Source organism: Musa acuminata, chromosome BXJ1-4 (assembly GCF_036884655.1).
Source record: "Musa acuminata AAA Group cultivar baxijiao chromosome BXJ1-4, Cavendish_Baxijiao_AAA, whole genome shotgun sequence".
Lineage (NCBI taxonomy): Eukaryota > Viridiplantae > Streptophyta > Magnoliopsida > Zingiberales > Musaceae > Musa > Musa acuminata.
The window spans coordinates 10,039,671-10,057,410 of NC_088330.1; the positions used below are offsets into that span (position 1 = coordinate 10,039,671).

The 17,740-nt window shown below is 37.6% G+C and overlaps 2 protein-coding genes across 2 annotated transcripts; both read left to right on the forward strand.

Moving 5' to 3' along the window:
- The first annotated feature begins 749 nt into the window (after nt 1-749).
- On the forward strand, nt 750-10,754 carry LOC103975166 (calmodulin-binding protein 60 D). Its single transcript, XM_065165701.1, has 8 exons — nt 750-1,134; nt 3,278-3,353; nt 4,300-4,358; nt 6,328-6,821; nt 6,893-7,053; nt 7,137-7,340; nt 8,875-9,064; nt 9,499-10,754. Exons 1-8 carry the CDS (start codon nt 1,010-1,012, stop codon nt 10,101-10,103), a joined length of 1,914 nt encoding a protein of 637 aa, XP_065021773.1. The 5' UTR covers nt 750-1,009; the 3' UTR covers nt 10,104-10,754.
- Nucleotides 10,755-13,692: 2,938 nt separating this feature from the next.
- LOC135672414 (CASP-like protein 2C1) lies at nt 13,693-15,842 on the forward strand. Its single transcript, XM_065180896.1, has 3 exons — nt 13,693-13,937; nt 14,031-14,169; nt 15,431-15,842. The coding sequence occupies exons 1-3, from the start codon at nt 13,783-13,785 to the stop codon at nt 15,698-15,700; spliced, it is 564 nt and encodes a 187-aa protein (XP_065036968.1). The 5' UTR covers nt 13,693-13,782; the 3' UTR covers nt 15,701-15,842.
- Nucleotides 15,843-17,740: the final 1,898 nt, after the last annotated feature.

The following is a 17,740-nucleotide window of genomic DNA, read 5'->3' on the forward strand; positions in this document are numbered from 1 at the left end:
TGGAAAATAAAGAAAAAAAACTTTACATGCCCATTTTAGAGTTCTGTATATATATATATATATATATATATATATATATATATATATATATATATATATATATATATATATCGCAAGTAAATAAGATGTTTAAGAATTATTAGCCCTGGAAATACACGTGGGCCGACTTCATTGGAGTCGCGCCGTCGTGTTGGGTGCGGTGCTCTCCATACCAAACAGTTTACTTCACCGTCTCCCTTCGCTCTTTTCCCTCGTCTTTGTCCCTATCTCGAGGGTTAGCTGTGCCGCACTAATCAGCGAACAGTATCCTCGTAATGAGCCACACGTGTCTCTTCCGTGATTATCTCAAACAAGTACTTCGATTTCGGCCTCGTCCGTGGACCGAAAGCGACACCTAGCAAATACTCGCCTTATGTCATCGGCAGTATCACCATGGGCCCGCTCGAATAACCCACACGGCCAATCGATTCGGGTACGTTCAGGCGGGTGGCGAAAGTATTGCTCTTATTTATTTAGCCGTCAAAAAAGAATGCTCTGATGTAAAGTAATCAGAAACAGTCTCCTACCTGTTCATCGGTACCCCTTTCGACACCGTTCTTTGCACCGTAGCGAAGGTGGCCCAGCAGATAGGGTCCACCGGTTCCCCCTTATCTGTCCCGAACTGACTAAAGCGGGTGACGGTCCAAGGAGTAGGAAAAAGCCATGATATAAAGCGAAGACCAACCAATAAAACAAAACCCCTTCCGGCCAATTGCAGCCGCCGTTGTTTCCGATTACTCTTCTTCTATCTTCCTCGCTCGCGCGAGATCTCCACAATTCGCCTCTGCCATCGATCGTTTGCGTTTCAGATCTCTCGTCGCTTCGGCGGCCGACAATTCAACCTTTTCTCCCTCTTGTTGCTTTGATTACTTCTTCCCTCGTTTTTGTTTTGGGTAATACCGGGCTGGTCGTGCCGGGATTTGTCAGCATATTTCGGGGATCGAGGTTTTTGTTTGGGGGGGCTTTCAGTATGCAGCGGCCTAGCAGGTACGAGCGGCAAGGGACGATGACAAGGGAGAAGCGCGGGTTGGACGCTGGCGATGACGACAGCTTGCACCCCGAGCCCAAGCGACCCAAGGTCCCGGCCCTTGCGAGGTAATATTCCAAGAAAAAAAAGGGGAAAAAGCTTGGACTTTTATTGCAGGAATTTCGTGATTCCTTATGGCTTTTAATAGTATATCCAAAGTGAAGTTTCAACATTTCCCTGTGTCGCCTTTGAAGTGTGGGTTAGCTTTCTCTTTGTTCATTGGGTCTTTGCCATGTTGGAACGAGGGAGTTATCCGGATGAGCTTTCTTTCTTCTTACTCTTGCCTCCTCAGATATTTGGGGTGTTTGTTCCCTTGGAACAGGAGATTGTAGAAAACAGGCAGAAAGTTAATTAAAATATTTTCTAAGAATTTGAGGTGTTGCCCTCTCCTTTTTTCCCTTCCCTTCTTTATTTTTCTCTTCTTAAGCGAGTATTTGAAACTGAATTAGATGAACTCTGTACCCTGCATAGTTTTTTGGGGCTCTCTCACAATTTATACAATGTGCTCGTATCAGTTTATAAGTTGCTTTGACTATCTGTGGCTATCACATAAAGAAAGATGTTCCTTGCCTTTCTTTAAGTTGTTTATAAGTCATATGGACCAAACAAAAAGAATCTTTTCATTGTTTTTATGGTTTGATCCCGAGGGTCATGGCTTGTATAACAGAAGCAGGATATCGGTTCATTCTTTCCTATACTTTGAAAGTGTTTCTTGTGGAACTCTGGTGGAGAATCGCCAACATAAGTTCAAATTTTGACTTCAGGATACTAGGTGCATATATACCTTCTACACTGATGTCCAAATGTTTTGTGGTCCTGCTACATTCGGAACACTAGAAGTTGTTCTATGTAAATTGTGCATGTTGCTTACAGGAAGTCCTACGTAAAAATCAGTTTCCCATATCACTTTTCCTGCATGTTGATTTATTTGGTTACTGGGAAAGGTTTTTTGGTTACATGAAAACATCATGAGGTAAATCTAAAACTGATATTCCTGTAAAGTTAGGAGTTTGACAATGCAAGCATGCTACCTGGTTCTGTTCTTGGATATTTGGAATCCACATATTTTCATAGAGCAGCAGTAAGATCTCATGATAAATTATCATTTTCAGAAATTGTATCTAATTACTCCTCATTTTCCATGAGACTGGGTGTATACCCCATCAGTAGAAAGAGTTTTGGTTTGTACTCATGATATGCATGACTTCAGTTACATTGATATCAAAGAAAGATGTGGAATGTCAAAAACTAGCGGAATGGACTGTAAGATTTCTTGTGGGTTAATTTGTGGGATGCTGTTTTGTTTAGACCGTTATGAGACGGGCGGTCTGTAGTAGTCTCTGAACGGATATGCGGACCCCCCCTGTTTTGGGTGGTCTGATCTAACTTATTAAAAAAAAACTATTTATTAAATGGTTTTGACCGCGAGCCCTCTTTGCCCACGAGCTGCCTTCTATCACCTGTCGTCGCCCACATGCTGCTCACAGTGCGCCATGTGCCACTAATTCTGGGTATGCTTCCTCCTCTTTGCTCTCATCTTCCTTCACCACTTTCTCCACGCTTTTCTTCTTCCCCTTCCTCCTCTTCCTCCACCATCTTATCTTCTTCTTTTCTCTTCCTCCTTTCTCCTTCTCTTATCCTTTCTCTTCCTCCTCTTCCTCCATCACCTCCTCCTCTTCCTACCTACTTCATCTTCCTCCTCTTTCTCCATTGCCATCTGTGCCTTTCTCATCTCCTTATTTTTCCTCTTCGAGTCTTTGGTACATACTAGTGTACAACATGTCGATACACATACCAACTAGTACATATCGGTCTGGCTAGGGATCGATACCAGTGGTCATACGAGACAACAATCCTTGGGTTACTTAACAATGATGTTAATGCGAACAATTATTCTTGGGTTTCAATACAAACACATGCTTAAGAGTTAAGAAATGAAAAGCGTGAAGGATGTTGAGAATTAGGAGAGGGGAAAGATGGTCGCAATATTTTCTTTCACTGGTAATCTTTTAAAGTGCTAATAAGTAATAACTATATATTTCATGCTAGATCGTATTCTACTCTAAGATTTATTTGAAGCAAAAGTATCTTCTTTCTTCAAATCCTTGCTTGGCACTTGTATTTTTGCCAATCTAGCATCATCTTTGGAAAGAAGTTCTTAATTTATCTAGTTGTTTTGTGTCACCATTCAGTATTTTGTACTCTTTGCAGTGTGATTGTTGAAGCTTTGAAAATGGACAGTCTACAGAAAATTTGCTCATCATTGGAGCCCATTCTTCGAAGAGTTGTAAGAGAGCTTAAAACTTATTCCATACCAGAGTTTTCTTAAAATCATTTTCCAGCATTCTATGATCTGCCAATTTAAGTTACTTAATTTCATTAAAAAATTTGCACTTGAAGAATCCACAACTTACCCATGTTATCATTTCTCACTTTGATTTTCCAGTGCGACATCTGATTATTGTATAAATACATCTTTGACACCATTATTTGAGATAATACATTTTTTAACTAGTTTGTTTGTGGACACAAGGAACTTATTCAATCAAATAATAAAGGAAGATAAGATCTATTTTTTTAATCTTGATTAGTATTTAAAGTTAAGGCATGTCGTGATGACTTTCTATGTAAATGATGTTTGTTTGGAAGAATTTGAGTGACACCTCTAAATTACATGTGTAATATACTATAGTTAAATTGCTCATGTAGCAGATATTTCTCTCATCTTGAGATTCTAGAGAGAGAAAGAGATCTGCAAAAGCGATTGCCACTTGTTGGTGACTGACAACCAGACAACCTGAGTCCTTTGCTATTCATTGGGATGCTAAATCTTCTCTATGAGTGGTTTTCAGTCTCTAAAAATTGCATTCGGCTAATTTGTAAGTCTATCTGTAGTTTGGTCAGATAATTAATGCTTAAGATTGTTTGAATCCTTTTATTCTTAAGTTAGTGCAAAGTATCTCTTTCTTTTTGTCTGATTGCTTTGGATATATGTTGTGATTTGTAAAACTTCGTTTCTTTATTCCGTAATTGTGTTGTTTTCTCTTTCTGTTGGATGTTGAAACATGGCCACTAAAAATTATTCTCGATCTTTTTCTATGAAATTGATAACTCGACCTTCTATGAACTTTCAAGTTTTTGGTCTAGAAGTTCTATATTCTGAATGGACCCTATTTATGAGCAATATCTGATGTTTCTACTTGACAATCTGATGCTGTATGGTGCTTCATTAGGTCAGTGAAGAAGTTGAACGAGCCTTAGCGAAGCTAAGTCCTCCAAAAATTGGTGGAAGGTAAGACATTATGACATCATACATCATGAATCAGATGGATTCTTTGAGAATGAACTGATTTTGGATTTTTTTTCCTCTGCATGGAATTATAAGTGACTAAGATGTTATAACCAAATAGTTATGTTGCCATGCTTTCTGATACAATCTTTCAGGTAAAATATCTGAAAGCATGTCTAAGTTTCTTGTGAACTTGTTACAGGCTGCATAAGAAGTGTTTAAATTTAATGAAATGAAGGATGGTTGAGAAAGATAACAGCTGTATATTATGATTTTTAAATTGTTGTCCTAGAGTCTGATTGTTAGAATTTTAATTTATGATCATTCTGCTTAACAGATTGTAGTCTATTTTTCAGAAGCTACTATAGACATATATAGGCATGAGTCTCATGCCTATATGGAGGCTAGGGAGGGGCAATATATTAAACCTAATTATTGCAATAGAGGCAATGACATTAAGTTGTTGACAGGCCTCAATGAGATAAATGGTGCAAATGTATCTATTGGGTTTTGAAAGGTAGTGTTCAATAGTCTAACAGAATTGTCTCAAAACCTATCCTGATGTTATTTTCCTACCGAGAATTTTATGTATCTTATATTAAAAAGAAAACAAAATTATTAACATTTGCTTGGTTTAACAAAAAAAGCTGCATAAAGTCATGCAAACACACTATGATTTTGATTTTCATACAATCTTTATGATTATACAAGCGGTAATGTTTCTTCATTCCTTTGTGACCAAGTAAGCTGTCTTTTTAATCTTGGACTTTTAGATTTTGTTTTGTTTGCCACTGTCAGTATCGGATTGCTTTAAGGAGACTATAGTAAGTGAAGAGTGCATTACATCACAAACAGCAATATGAAGCAAAAGTCTGCAAGATAATAAGTTATAAGAAAACAGGAACAAACTTTTCTGTTACAGCAGAAATAATGGAGTATGACGAAAGAAGTGAAACATGAGGAGAACAAAGAGTAAGTTATGACTGGGTTACCAAATTTGTTTGATGAAAATGCATTTTGTAAGAATGATCTTTGCTGCACATCTTTCTGTTTTAAGTCTAACTGCATACTGTTCCTCTAAAATATAGGAGTCCTTAGGGATAAAAGTAGGTAATAAAGGTAGTTGACCAAATCGGATAAAGATCATAATCAGAAAGTACCCAATCAATTACAAAAATTCCATAAGTGGAATACAACTAAATAAGCTCATGTCTAATGATATCTAGCTTTGTGAAGATGTTCTAAAGTTGTGATAATATTGCCTTGTAAATTGAGAATAGGCCAATTAATCTAATTAACTCAAACAAGAATTAATAGAACTCCACACAAACCTAACTTTAAGACTTGCTTCATCATATTCAAGCTATTCAATTTCAGTCCATCTTGTTACTCTTTGCTTGTTAGTTGTGATGTTTCCCAGTAATTGATGTGCACATCTAAGAAAGATTATTTCCTTCAGTTTGTTGCTTGTTGTTTGAAGAAATATTAGCTTCATTTTTATCTACCGATAGTAAAGAACTGATTCATCATCTAGCCTATAAGAAGTTCACCAATTCATCTTCTAGCCTATGAGAAGTTCATTGTTGCAGCATCATTTCTCTGAGGGGTAGATTTGGTAATTTTCCAGATTTAATAGTTTTAAGGGTATTCTTGGAATCATCAAATTTCAGAATTGGTACTGCAACTCAGCCCTGCCACTTGGACATATGAGTTACCCTATGCCTAATATGCATCTTTGACTATTTATGCTTGTTTTGATTCCTGGATTAGGTGCTTTATGAATAAAGACTAACGTTATTCAAGAAGGCTTGTTGTTTTGCTTTAGTCTTCTTGTTCTCCAATTTATCAAGTTTCCCTTAGTGTTCACAATTGGTGGGAAATTATGGTTTAACCAACTATGAAAATTCTTTACATGAATAATTTCTACTTATGTAATACTCTTTTAGGATCCTTCTGAATTCAAGAAATGCAGGTCTTCACCGAAGCAAATTGAAGGTCCTGATGGAAGAAATCTCCAGCTTCATTTCCGGACAAGACTATCCTTATCCCATTTTACTGGAGGAAAAGTAGAAGGGGAACAGGGAGCTGAAATTCATGTTGTGTTGATTGATGCAAACACTGGTCATGTTGTCACATCAGGACCTGAGTCGTCTGCAAAACTAGAAGTTTTAGTCCTTGAGGGTGATTTTAACAATGAAGACAATGATGATTGGACAGAAGAAGAGTTTGACAGTCATGTAGTGAAAGAACGCGAAGGAAAAAGGCCTCTTTTGACTGGAGACTTATACGTCTCATTGAAAGAAGGTGTAGGAACCCTTGGAGAGCTCACATTTACAGACAATTCTAGTTGGATACGGAGTAGGAAATTTAGGCTTGGACTGAAGATTGCTTCAGGTTTTTGTGATGGTATTCGAGTCCGTGAAGCGAAAACAGAAGCTTTCACTGTGAAGGACCACAGAGGGGAATGTAGGTCAGCTTTGCACTATCTTTGGTTTCTTTTTCTCCATTTACCTAAGTTTTCTTTCTGATGTTTATAGTGTACAAGAAACACTATCCACCTGAATTGAAAGATGAAGTCTGGAGGTTGGAAAAGATTGGTAAGGATGGTTCATTCCACAAGAGGTTGAATAAATATGGAATCTTTACAGTTGAAGACTTTCTCAGACTTGTTGTTAGGGATCCCCAGAAACTCCGCAAGGTAAGTCTTTGGTTTTCTTGTTTGCTGTAATGAGTCTCTTATTACCTCCACTGTTTGTGGATCTAATTTACTTCACAATGTAGGTTCTTGGAAGTGGTATGTCCAATAAGATGTGGGAGAGTCTTGTGGAGCATGCCAAGACTTGTGTCTTAAGTGGAAAGTACTATGTATATTATTCTGATGACACAAGGGATATTGGTGCAATTTTCAATAACATTTATGAGTTTTGTGGCCTGATTGCTGGTGGGCAGTTCTATTCTGCTGAAAACCTGAATGACAATCAGAAGGTCAGCTTTAGTATATTTATTTCTATTGTTAAATAATTCATTTTAATATTATAATCTGTTTATGATACACACCATTGTGATTGTAAATGGGGGAGTTTGAGCTATTAGTTATAAACATAGCATGGGGAATGAAATATTTTCATACGAGATTGAGTGCTCAGGTCTAGTAGTAACTAGGAACAAAGATGAGGGTAATAAGCTATTTCTATAGAGCATTCAGTGGCATTGGGCTGAATTTCTCTGTTGATGGAGAAATTGCTCTTCAATTATGGAGAAGCTCTTAAAAAAGAGGCACCCTGCTTAATGTTTGTGTCATGATGATTATGTGCATGAGATTGACTATGAACTAATACCAAATGTTGCAAAGTTGTTAGTTACCCAATGATGTGCTATTTTCGTCTTCAATGAGATGTGAGATTATGCAATGTTTTTTTCATTTTTTTTTCCATTTTGGACCTGACCTTTTGATGCTTGCTTTGAACTGGATAGCCCTTGAATAGGAGGAGCTAATATCTTCGGCAAAACACATATTTGAAGAGAAGCAGTGTTGTATCATCACAGTTGCATTCTTAAATTACTATTTATAGATTGGTCATGCACTCATAAGAGGACTTACTGTTCACAGCTAGTGTCACATGTAAATTCTCCCACAAAATTTTGGGCTAGAATTGTTGGCAGTAATGGCATGTTTGTTATCATTTTTGTGTAGCTACTAATTTTGGCAGTCGTGGCAAGTTCTAGAAAATTTTTTAGTTGGCAATGTTTAAGTACTGCTATGACATGTTTGCTTTATTGTCCCATTTGTTTGTGTCTCTTCTATCCTGTTTTTCCTTAAAGCATATTGTTAGCATCGCATAAAATTTCCACATCAATGATGACCTCCAGAAGCCCATGAAAATAGACAATAAATTAAGATTTACACTCGAGACCATATACTTATGTTAGATGCATATAGCAGATATCTTCTAGTATATGATCTAGACAAACTTATCGTGAAAGATGGATGCATATATTTCTTATATTGAATAAATGAATTTTATAAGGACATAGGTCTTCTTATGTTGGCTTGATATAGAGCTGTCATTATCTACTTTTGCATTGTTTTCTTGTCATGCATTTTCTAGTCATAATAAACTGCAGTGGAAAGAAAATCTTGTATGTCTATACAATGGCACTATCAGCTATGTTACAGTAGCAAATGTTGTTCTGAGATGTTTCTGGAAATAATAAATGTTGATATTCAGACTCTTGGCATCGAAAAGTGCCATTGATTCTCCAAGTAAATGGGACTAATTTCGTCAGTATGTTCTAGGATGTAATGTATTTGATGCGAGACCATTATGGTTGCAATGAACATGTTTCTCAGATGCATATGTTTGATAGATCATGCTTGGAGATGAAGATGCAAACTCAATATACTAAAATCTGTTCATATGAATCTTTTTATTTTAATTTGGAGGATTTCTCATGCCAATACCTAGATAAAGCTGGTGCCTGACTTTCAGGTTGTGGCAATCTCTTTTATTTTTTGCAGGTCTTTGCAGATGCGTTGGTCAAGAAGGCATATGATAATTGGATGCATGTCATAGAATATGATGGTAAGGCTCTTCTGAACTTTAGCAAAAAAAAGAAAGCCCTATCAGATTCTTCAAATGATCATGAAGAGTCTCAAGTCAACCTACAAGCTTCGTTTCCTTTGGAGCATCCTTTGGTTGATATGGGAGGTATGAAATATCTACCAAGAATAAGAATAATTTCTCTTTGTAGCATGTTATTTAGCTCCTGTAGAGCAGTACGACGGATTTGAAAGTGATGATCGAGAATGATGGTCTATAGATGTGACCCCAAATATTTTTGAAGTTTCTGTTTATTTTATTTATCATTAATTTAAAAATACTTAGGTTGTGGCACTTAGGATGTTGCAAGTGATGATAAAAATTATGTTTATCTGGCGAGTTGTGAACCACAACATGATCACTTAGCTAGATGCACAAAATGCCGAATGCTATATCGTAGATGATCCTGTGCATGCAATATCATAGGTCGTTTTCGCCTCACTAGGATATGTAGTGAAGATATCATCTTGTGGATGTTATAACCATCATCTAAAGGAAAGCAACACTCCTTAGAATACTAATTTTTGCTCTCTTTTCTTCAGGAAGTACCATAACTGCTGTTTATAGTGGAAATGAAGGGGTTACATATTCAAGTAGTCCTCCAAACGTAGCTTCTGATACAAACATGCAGTATGAAAGCGCCTGCTTCACACCACAGAATGAGGCAATTGGCTCTGCTCAACAGAGCTTAATTACAAGAAATGATAGTACAAGTCTGGCACTGGCTCTACCACAGCAGACAAGCATTGGATTCCAACCATCAAGCCACTCCATGGAGCATTCAGGCTTGAACATATATGATGACTGGTCTGGTCAGCAGGACAGCCGCTGTATGGATGATTTCTTCTCTGAGGAAGAGATTCGCTTGAGAAGCCATGAGATGCTGGAGAATGAGGATATGCAACATTTGCTCCGAACCTTCACCATGGGTGGAGCTTCTGTTGGTCTCCCTGAAGATGGATATGGCTTTCCGCCGTATATGCCTTCGCCATGTCCTAACTTCAACTTTGATGATGAAAGGAATCGTTCATCTGGTAAAGCAGTTGTCGGTTGGCTCAAGATCAAGGCAGCTATGAGGTGGGGCATTTTTGTCAGGAAAAAGGCTGCTGAGAGAAGGGCAGCTCAGCTCGTTGAACTAGAAGAATAGCAATATATATCATATAGGGTTATACATTATTGTGTGGCTGATTATGTCGTAAAATAGCTTTTATATCTTACACGGATAATGATGCAGACTGGAGGTTTCAAATAGGATTCTTAGTCAAAGCTGACAATTGCAAGTCACCGAGGCTCTACATTATAGTTCTCACCTGCAGCTATCTTATTCTGCGACTGTCTGTTGTTGATTCAGCAAACCCTGAAATGCCCTGCAATATGTACTGCAGCTGCAGATTTTGATGGCTTCTGAATCTCTATCTACTGCCAAGTTAATAACGAGTAGATCCTTGGTGACGGGCACTTTTATGTTGGAATGCCAATGGTTGGAATGTTGGATTGCAGTGCAAGACAGTTGAAATTTACTTCATCCAACATGTTCTTGAATGTGAAAGCAGGTACCCAGAGGCAAAAGAATTTGGTCTTAAAACCATTTCCAGATACATTCTCATCATTTCTGTGAAAAATGATCTTGGATGTCCCCGTATCTACTTCTCTGATTCTAGAAAGTTTGCTATGCCATGCTGATGTGGTCTGTACAATTTCAAGATTGTTGTCCTGCCTACATATATTTATTAGTTAATGTGCTAATATTGCTTTATGCAGCAAGCAATGATAAATTCTTTTGATGTTTCTTTGAGTACATTCGGCATGGAATCGTTGACGCTGTCATTACCCATGATCTGCAGATTTAAGTATTCAAATTACTGAACATTTTGTGTATCGATATTTTCTGAAGTTGCTAGATTGTTGTGGCCATCTTTGGATGAGATGGGATGAACTGATTTAGCCTAAATTGACAGCCTATTTGGGCTTTACAGATTTAAGACTGCTTAACCTGTCAGTTGCCAGTATAACAAGGCTGGTAAATTAAAGATGAGGATCTTGATCTTTGATGCTGCACTTGCCAGCTTCACTGCCATGTTGGGTAGATCTTCAGATTGTGATGGGTATTAGCTCAATTACAATATCTGCTTATTACAGTGTGGATGAGCAACTCAATGTGCTGAGAAGCCTAGACATGTGAAGAGATCCTCATCCAACATTCTTTCTGCTGCATTCATGTCATTTTCTTCTATAGATGTAATTCTTACTACAACTCTCTTGCTAGTGAATTAACTTTCTTCTCTCTAGCCTGGAAAGAGAACATCAAGAACAAGCACTCCTACTAGGAGTACATAAAGTTACCTGTTTGGTTGGAGCTGAGAGGTGAGAGGTCAAGAACCTGTCCTTTGTGCCAGCTATCTATATAAAGAGCATTGAGTAGCTTTTAGTCAGTATGATCAAACTGATGTGTGCAAGATGGATGCCGAACAAAGTTGCAGACTGGGCAAGTATGGTTCCCCTGCAGGCATTCTGTGGTCCTTCGTCAAGCGGTAGCTGCGATGCATGTACTTGAAGAGTGTAAGATAAATGTTTCACAGTTGCAGAAAAGCTTGCAGATGGACGGTTGGTGAGAAAGCATGCTTCCTCTGCAAGCAATTCATCACAGTTGTGGTCCTGTCTCAAGCAGTGATTGTGATTAATGTACTTGGAACTGGAAGAGGGAGAAGAGTTGAGTCTGTGTCAAGAATCTGCTCCTGCTGGATACAGAAAGGTGGAGAAGGGGAAGGAATCACATTGTTGGATCAGATATCGTAAAATGTTCAGATACTGGGGCTCAGAATTCTGTAGGAGTTCAAAATAATGAAAGAAATAAGAGAAAATAGGCATGAAAAGAATATATAATGAAAACTATCTGTAAAAGGACGAAAAATGAGACTTCCAACTACTCAAAATGAAGAAGATCAGACTCGTTAAATGCAATGGATCCTTTCACCAATTAAATTTGTCTCCTTCCAATATAATAGAGTGGTTGAATTGGATCCATCAGTTGAAACTGAGGCTTACAACACTTTTAAATGAGCCATTCTTGGTTTGATTTTGTGAGGTGATGACATTAATCATGAAGATTACTCGTTGAAAGAGGAGGAGAGTCTCTCTTCGAAATGTAGGTTTCTGAGGTGAGAATAGACTTGATATGATTTTTTATGTATCTTTCAAAACATATAAAATTTTGATTGTTAAATCGGTGACATGGTTTCTGACTTTAATCTTATACGTTAAATTGACTTAATAGAGTTTGATGTGTGTATTATTATTATCTTGCATTTAAATATTTGAGATCGGTAGTTAAAACATATCGAGTTAGTAAGTCAGTTATCATGAAAAATGATCCTTAAATGATGGAGATCGTAAAGCCCCCACATTACTCCCAAGTGAATAAGGAATTGAATTAACTTATAAGAGTTTGATGGATATACTCCAAAGTAGATATACTTCCATTAATTTGGGTCAATAGGAGAATAGGTCAATTATATTAGTTCAATAAGCTATGCTAAACTCTTTAGCATTCAATGGTATGTAGAAGACCACTAAAAAGAATGATAGCGATGCTGATAAGAAGTCAACTTTCATTTATTTTCTTAAGTTAGATCCTCAATTTTCATTTAATTTTATAGGTCAGATGGTCTATTTTCATAAATATACAACATGCTGCATTCTAAACATCCACATCATGAGTTCACTCCTTTGCCTCGAGGAATATCTTATCACAATCGCATCGAAAATCATGCCCATTCGCCCAAGAATCAACGAGAAAAGAGATAATCGTAAATGAAAGTGACGAGAATTCGAAACTCGACATAGATGTTAGAAGGTAATAAATATAATACTGTTTTCTTTGGGCTAATTATATATTATCTTATATTTGCACTCTATTAGCATTGAGTCTTTCTACTTTAAAAAAGATCACTATAGTTCTAAAAGTGAAACAAATAACCCAATATCATCAGCTGCATTGATAAAAAATACAACACCTAACACCATGTGCTAGATCGATAGGAAAATGATGAACAAAAATATAATTTCAATATCTTTTTTTTTCCAACACGTGGGATATTGAAATTATTTTTTTACCCATCAGATTTTTATCGATCTAGTACGTGGCATCACATGTGTTTTTCACCGATGTAGCTAATGATGTTAGGGCAAATACGATTATTTGTTTCATTTTCAGAATTATAGAGATCCCAATATAAATTTTTCAAGTACAGAGACCGTAATATTAATAGGGTCTAAATATAGGGGTAATATATAATTAGCTCATTTTATTTTGAAAGAATAAATTTTTTTATTAAACATAAAAAATATTTCTTTGTAAATCAGAAGATAAACATCTTTATTATATTGCTTGAAGTTCATATTATAAGTTAAATAAGTTTCACGGAATTAGTTACATTTAACTCGAAAGCTTGACTATTTAACTTATGGACCAAACATAATAAATTGACTTTCTCAATTATTTATAGTATGAAATTACTGTTGAGTTATTTTGAATCTTCTTCATGCACACGAGAATGTTGTGCGCAAAACTCTGATTCATCAGTCAACCAGACATCATCACTGCGAGCCATCCATGCAGTAAGTGATCGGCAGCCGAACACAACCACCAGATTGTGACAAGTCTCTCTCTCTCTCTCTCATCGCCTCCCCTTCTCCCTAACCTAATCTTCTATATGCACGCAGACTTGCTTCTAATACTCTTGCAAGGGTGTATATGAGTTAGCAGTGAGCTCTGTACACAGAGAGAGAGAGAGAGAGAGAGAGAGAGAGAGAGAGAGAGAGATAGGATGGAGAGCAGGTTGCTGAAAGCTGAGGGTGTTCTGAGGATGCTATCGCTGGCATTGGCTGCCACGGCAGCCCTTCTTGTAGGGTTAGACACAGAGACAAACACAGTCTTGTTTGTGAGGAAGAAAGCCACCGCGAAGGACTTGGATGGCCTATGGTGAGTGAGCTCTTCTTCTGTTCTCAGTTAGCACATCTCCATGCTTCGCTTCGGCTTGGGTTGGTTTGGGCTCATCTCTCACTGTTGGTGCAGGACCATGACCTTGGTTACCTCCATCACTGCTGGGTATCATCTTCTCCAGCTCTTCAGATGTATGGCGCTTGCATTGCTCGGGAGAAATCCATGTCGAGGTAGCAAATCTGTGGCGTGGTTTCTTTTCCTCTTGGACCAGGTAAAAACACTTTGATCCATCTCCATTTACACACATACATATGACGTAGTGGATTGGATTCATCGGAAGATCCAGCCGAAAGTTGCTCATTCTTTTCCACCACATCTCCACATTATTTCACCACCACGATCTTGAAAATAAGAGTAAAATAGCACTCATCATGAAATAAATGCTACCTACATCAACCTTTTGCTCATCCTATGTTCCCATGGAGTTGCATACACCTTTAACCAGTAATTAGTAAGTCCAAATGGTATATATATATATATATATATATATATATATATATATATATATATATATATATATATATATATATATATATATATATATAATATTTTGCTCTTTCCTAAAATTCTTTTTTGTTTTGATCATCCAATTTGGTTCGAGTGACATAAGCATTAATGACGTTTAAAACATCTTATCCTTTCATAAATTTTAGAATTATAATATTTTGATAAATTAATTATCATAATCCCATAAGTAAAATATGTAAAAAAAAGATAAATTATATATATAATCAGATTTGAGGCATCTTTTAGGATCTATCAAATAGGAAATATTTTGATGGTTTATCGTAAGATTTTAAGGTTCCTGCCTTTATCATTTATATCAAAACCCAAGGAATAGACTTCAAAAGATATCTTTTAATCATTGGTTCGATCTCATAAATAATTAAGAAAAAGAATTCCCATAACTTTCTTTATGATAAGCTAAGAGTTTCATATAAGTTATGCATCCTCAAGATATCTCAACAAAATTAAAACCTATGCCAGCTATAGCCTTTCAAGATAACATAACCATCATGTCTCCTTTTTCCCTTTTGTCCTTGCATGATCCAAAAGCTAACTTGTCATCAGCACAATCAATAGCCCATGTAGGATGAGGAGTACTCGTTCACATGTATCTCTGTTCAAGCTCAAGCTTTACCTTTCCCCTCATTTCACCCTAAGCTTTATTTCGAAAGCTGCCCTCTTTAATGATTCTGCAACATGTGTATGTTACACCCATGCATCTTGCTTGCCCCAACGCCTTAAATTGGAGGAATGGTCTATTGATTGCCCAACATGCTGTTTGCCTTATCATGAATGGCATTAAATTCCCATCGAGTTGGGCTTTGCACCTTTGGTTGTCACCACACATCCACTTTAATTGATGTGTGCCATTGCGCGCTTGCCTTCACCTCACATTTCTCTTTCTTGGTTGCGAAGATGAGTGAGATTGATCATTAATGAGTGCATCTTTTGGCCTTTGAATGAAGGGAGTCACGTACGCCACGTTCGGGGCCACGATGGCTGGGCTTCAGGCGGCGCTCGTGGCGGTCTTCGGCGTCGACGGCCTCCAGTGGTCCAAGCTGTGCAACATATACACCAGGTTCTGCGAACAGGTGGCCGGTGGCATGTTATGTGGCCTGGCCGCGTCGCTGGCCATGGCCGTCGTGTCCGCCGTCTCCGCCCACCACCTCTTCAGGCTCTACCCTCGCTGCCGCCGCTCCGTCAAGGCCGCCCGGTGGCGGTGGCTGCCGTTCTGACTCTCTACACTTCGACGCTCTTTGCTTAGCTACGTGAAGTACCTGAAACTTGGTTTCATCCATGCAATGCCATTGGTGTGGATTGAATCCTTTTAAGTTAAATGTTTAATGAATAAGCATAGTTTAATCCTTATTAAGTAAATGCTTTTTTTTTTCTATTACCTAATTCAAGAATATTAAATCTCGAGTAAAATAGCTCATTATTTAATTTCTTGTTGGAATTGACAAATATATTAGGATTCCTACGTCCAATGTTGTCGTCCAAGAGAATCCTATTATTAGAACGAGCACTCGTGCATCAAGGACACATTAAAAATTAGGGAGTTATCAAATCACGTTAAATCTTATATAGAAACATATATCTAAGAAGAACAAGATATTTTGGAGAGTGCTATGTAGGAATAAGAGATAGGGAGTTATCGAATCATGTTAAATCTATTAGGATTGAATAAGTGCAACGATAAAAATCAGGTTGAGTCGAAAATCTTGGTTTCGATAAAAAATCATATCAGAAAGATGTTAACTTGAAAACGTATGGAAGCATAGTAAATAAATAAATAAAGCAGTTTACAATGAAAGTAAATAGCTTAAAGTAAATGCAAACTAAGTTTTATAGTTGTTCAGTCGTCGTGACCTATATCCATTCCCAATTCCTCTTTTGTCGAGGTCATCGGCATCCACTAATGATGTTCTTCCAATGGGTGAAGATCAACTATCCTTTTATACTTTTTCTCCTTTTCACGGGTTTAGGAGAAACCCTTACAAGCATCTCTTTCTTAGACCTCACTTCTCCCTTTAGACAAACTTCTAAATACTAGGAAGAAGTGATCCTAAATCCTAAGAGAGTTTCCTAATTTTTTCAAGTATTCTTTCCCAATTTTTCAACTCAATTTTGTGCTCAATTATTGTTACTCCATGCATAAATAGCTGGGGGGTATTTATAGACCCCAAATATCTTCAAAATTAGAGCAAAAAAAGGTCTCATCCTGGGTTTCTTGGGTCTTGGCGGTATCACCGCTTGTGTTGGGCGATACCACCGCCTGTAGCATTGACACTGGACGGTACCACCACCTAGTCTAGCATTACCACTAGCTAATATAGTCTTGGAGACTATGTCTAAGTACTACTGTTAGAATCAAGAACGACATTAAGAGGGGAGGTGAATTAGTGTAGCGGATAAAAATCACATCGAGTCAAAAATCTCCGTACGATGAAAAACTGTTTCAGAAAAATGTTAACTTAGAAAGCGTATTTGTAAGGTAGTAAAAATAATAATTCAGTTTGCAATTAAAGTAAAAAATAAAATAGAAATATAAACTAGATTTTTATAGTGGTTCGGTCGTTGTGAGATACATTTACTCAAGAGTCCTCTTCACTCGAGGCAACTGACTTCCACTACCGATCATCCTTCAATAAGCAAAGATCAACTACCCTTTTTATACCCATTTTGTCATTTTCACAGATTTAGGAGATACCATTTTACAAGCACTCACTCATCCCTGAATAGAATTTTAAACTTAGAGCTAGAGGAGGAGATTTCTCAAGTGATTGCTACAGCATTTTCCTACTATTAAATTATTTATGCTTATGTGCGTTAACTAGGGATGAGAGGGGTATTTATAGGCCCCAAGTGGATTTAAACTTGGAGCCTAAAAATATCTCATCTCCGATTTTCGGGGTACTAGCTGTTGGGAAATCATTGGGGGCGACATCATATGCGTAGCGGAAGAACAAGAAAACAAAAATCCCCGATTCCCAAAAAGATGTTCGTCGTCGTGCGAAGATTGGTGCGCAAAAATCCGCAAAACACAAAACTGCGTATAGAGATTGTGTTACCTAGGGAGATCGTATATCCCTGTTTCCTTGCAGATCCTTAGGAGAGGGTGAAGGAGGTCAAGCGTCCTCCTCTCTATCGGTGATCCACACAGCAGGGTTGCGACGACGCTCCTCAAAACTCCAAGCCTACTCTGAGGTGGAGAGGGAGAGGAGAATAGGAAAGGCAAGCAAAGACTCTAGCCTATGAGGCTATGAATCCCTCCT

Excerpts from the sequence above, each read along its gene's own strand:
- LOC103975166 (XM_065165701.1), top strand. The coding sequence starts at position 1,010 with ATGCAGCGGCCTAGCAGGTACGAGCGGCAAGGGACGATGACAAGGGAG. Across the intron at positions 3,354-4,299 it reads AGCCCATTCTTCGAAGAGTT|GTCAGTGAAGAAGTTGAACG; the intron begins GTAAGAGAGCTT and ends GTGCTTCATTAG. Across the intron at positions 4,359-6,327 it reads CCTCCAAAAATTGGTGGAAG|GTCTTCACCGAAGCAAATTG; the intron begins GTAAGACATTAT and ends CAAGAAATGCAG.
- LOC135672414 (XM_065180896.1), top strand. The coding sequence starts at position 13,783 with ATGGAGAGCAGGTTGCTGAAAGCTGAGGGTGTTCTGAGGATGCTATCG. Across the intron at positions 13,938-14,030 it reads AAGGACTTGGATGGCCTATG|GACCATGACCTTGGTTACCT; the intron begins GTGAGTGAGCTC and ends CTGTTGGTGCAG. Across the intron at positions 14,170-15,430 it reads TTCTTTTCCTCTTGGACCAG|GGAGTCACGTACGCCACGTT; the intron begins GTAAAAACACTT and ends CTTTGAATGAAG.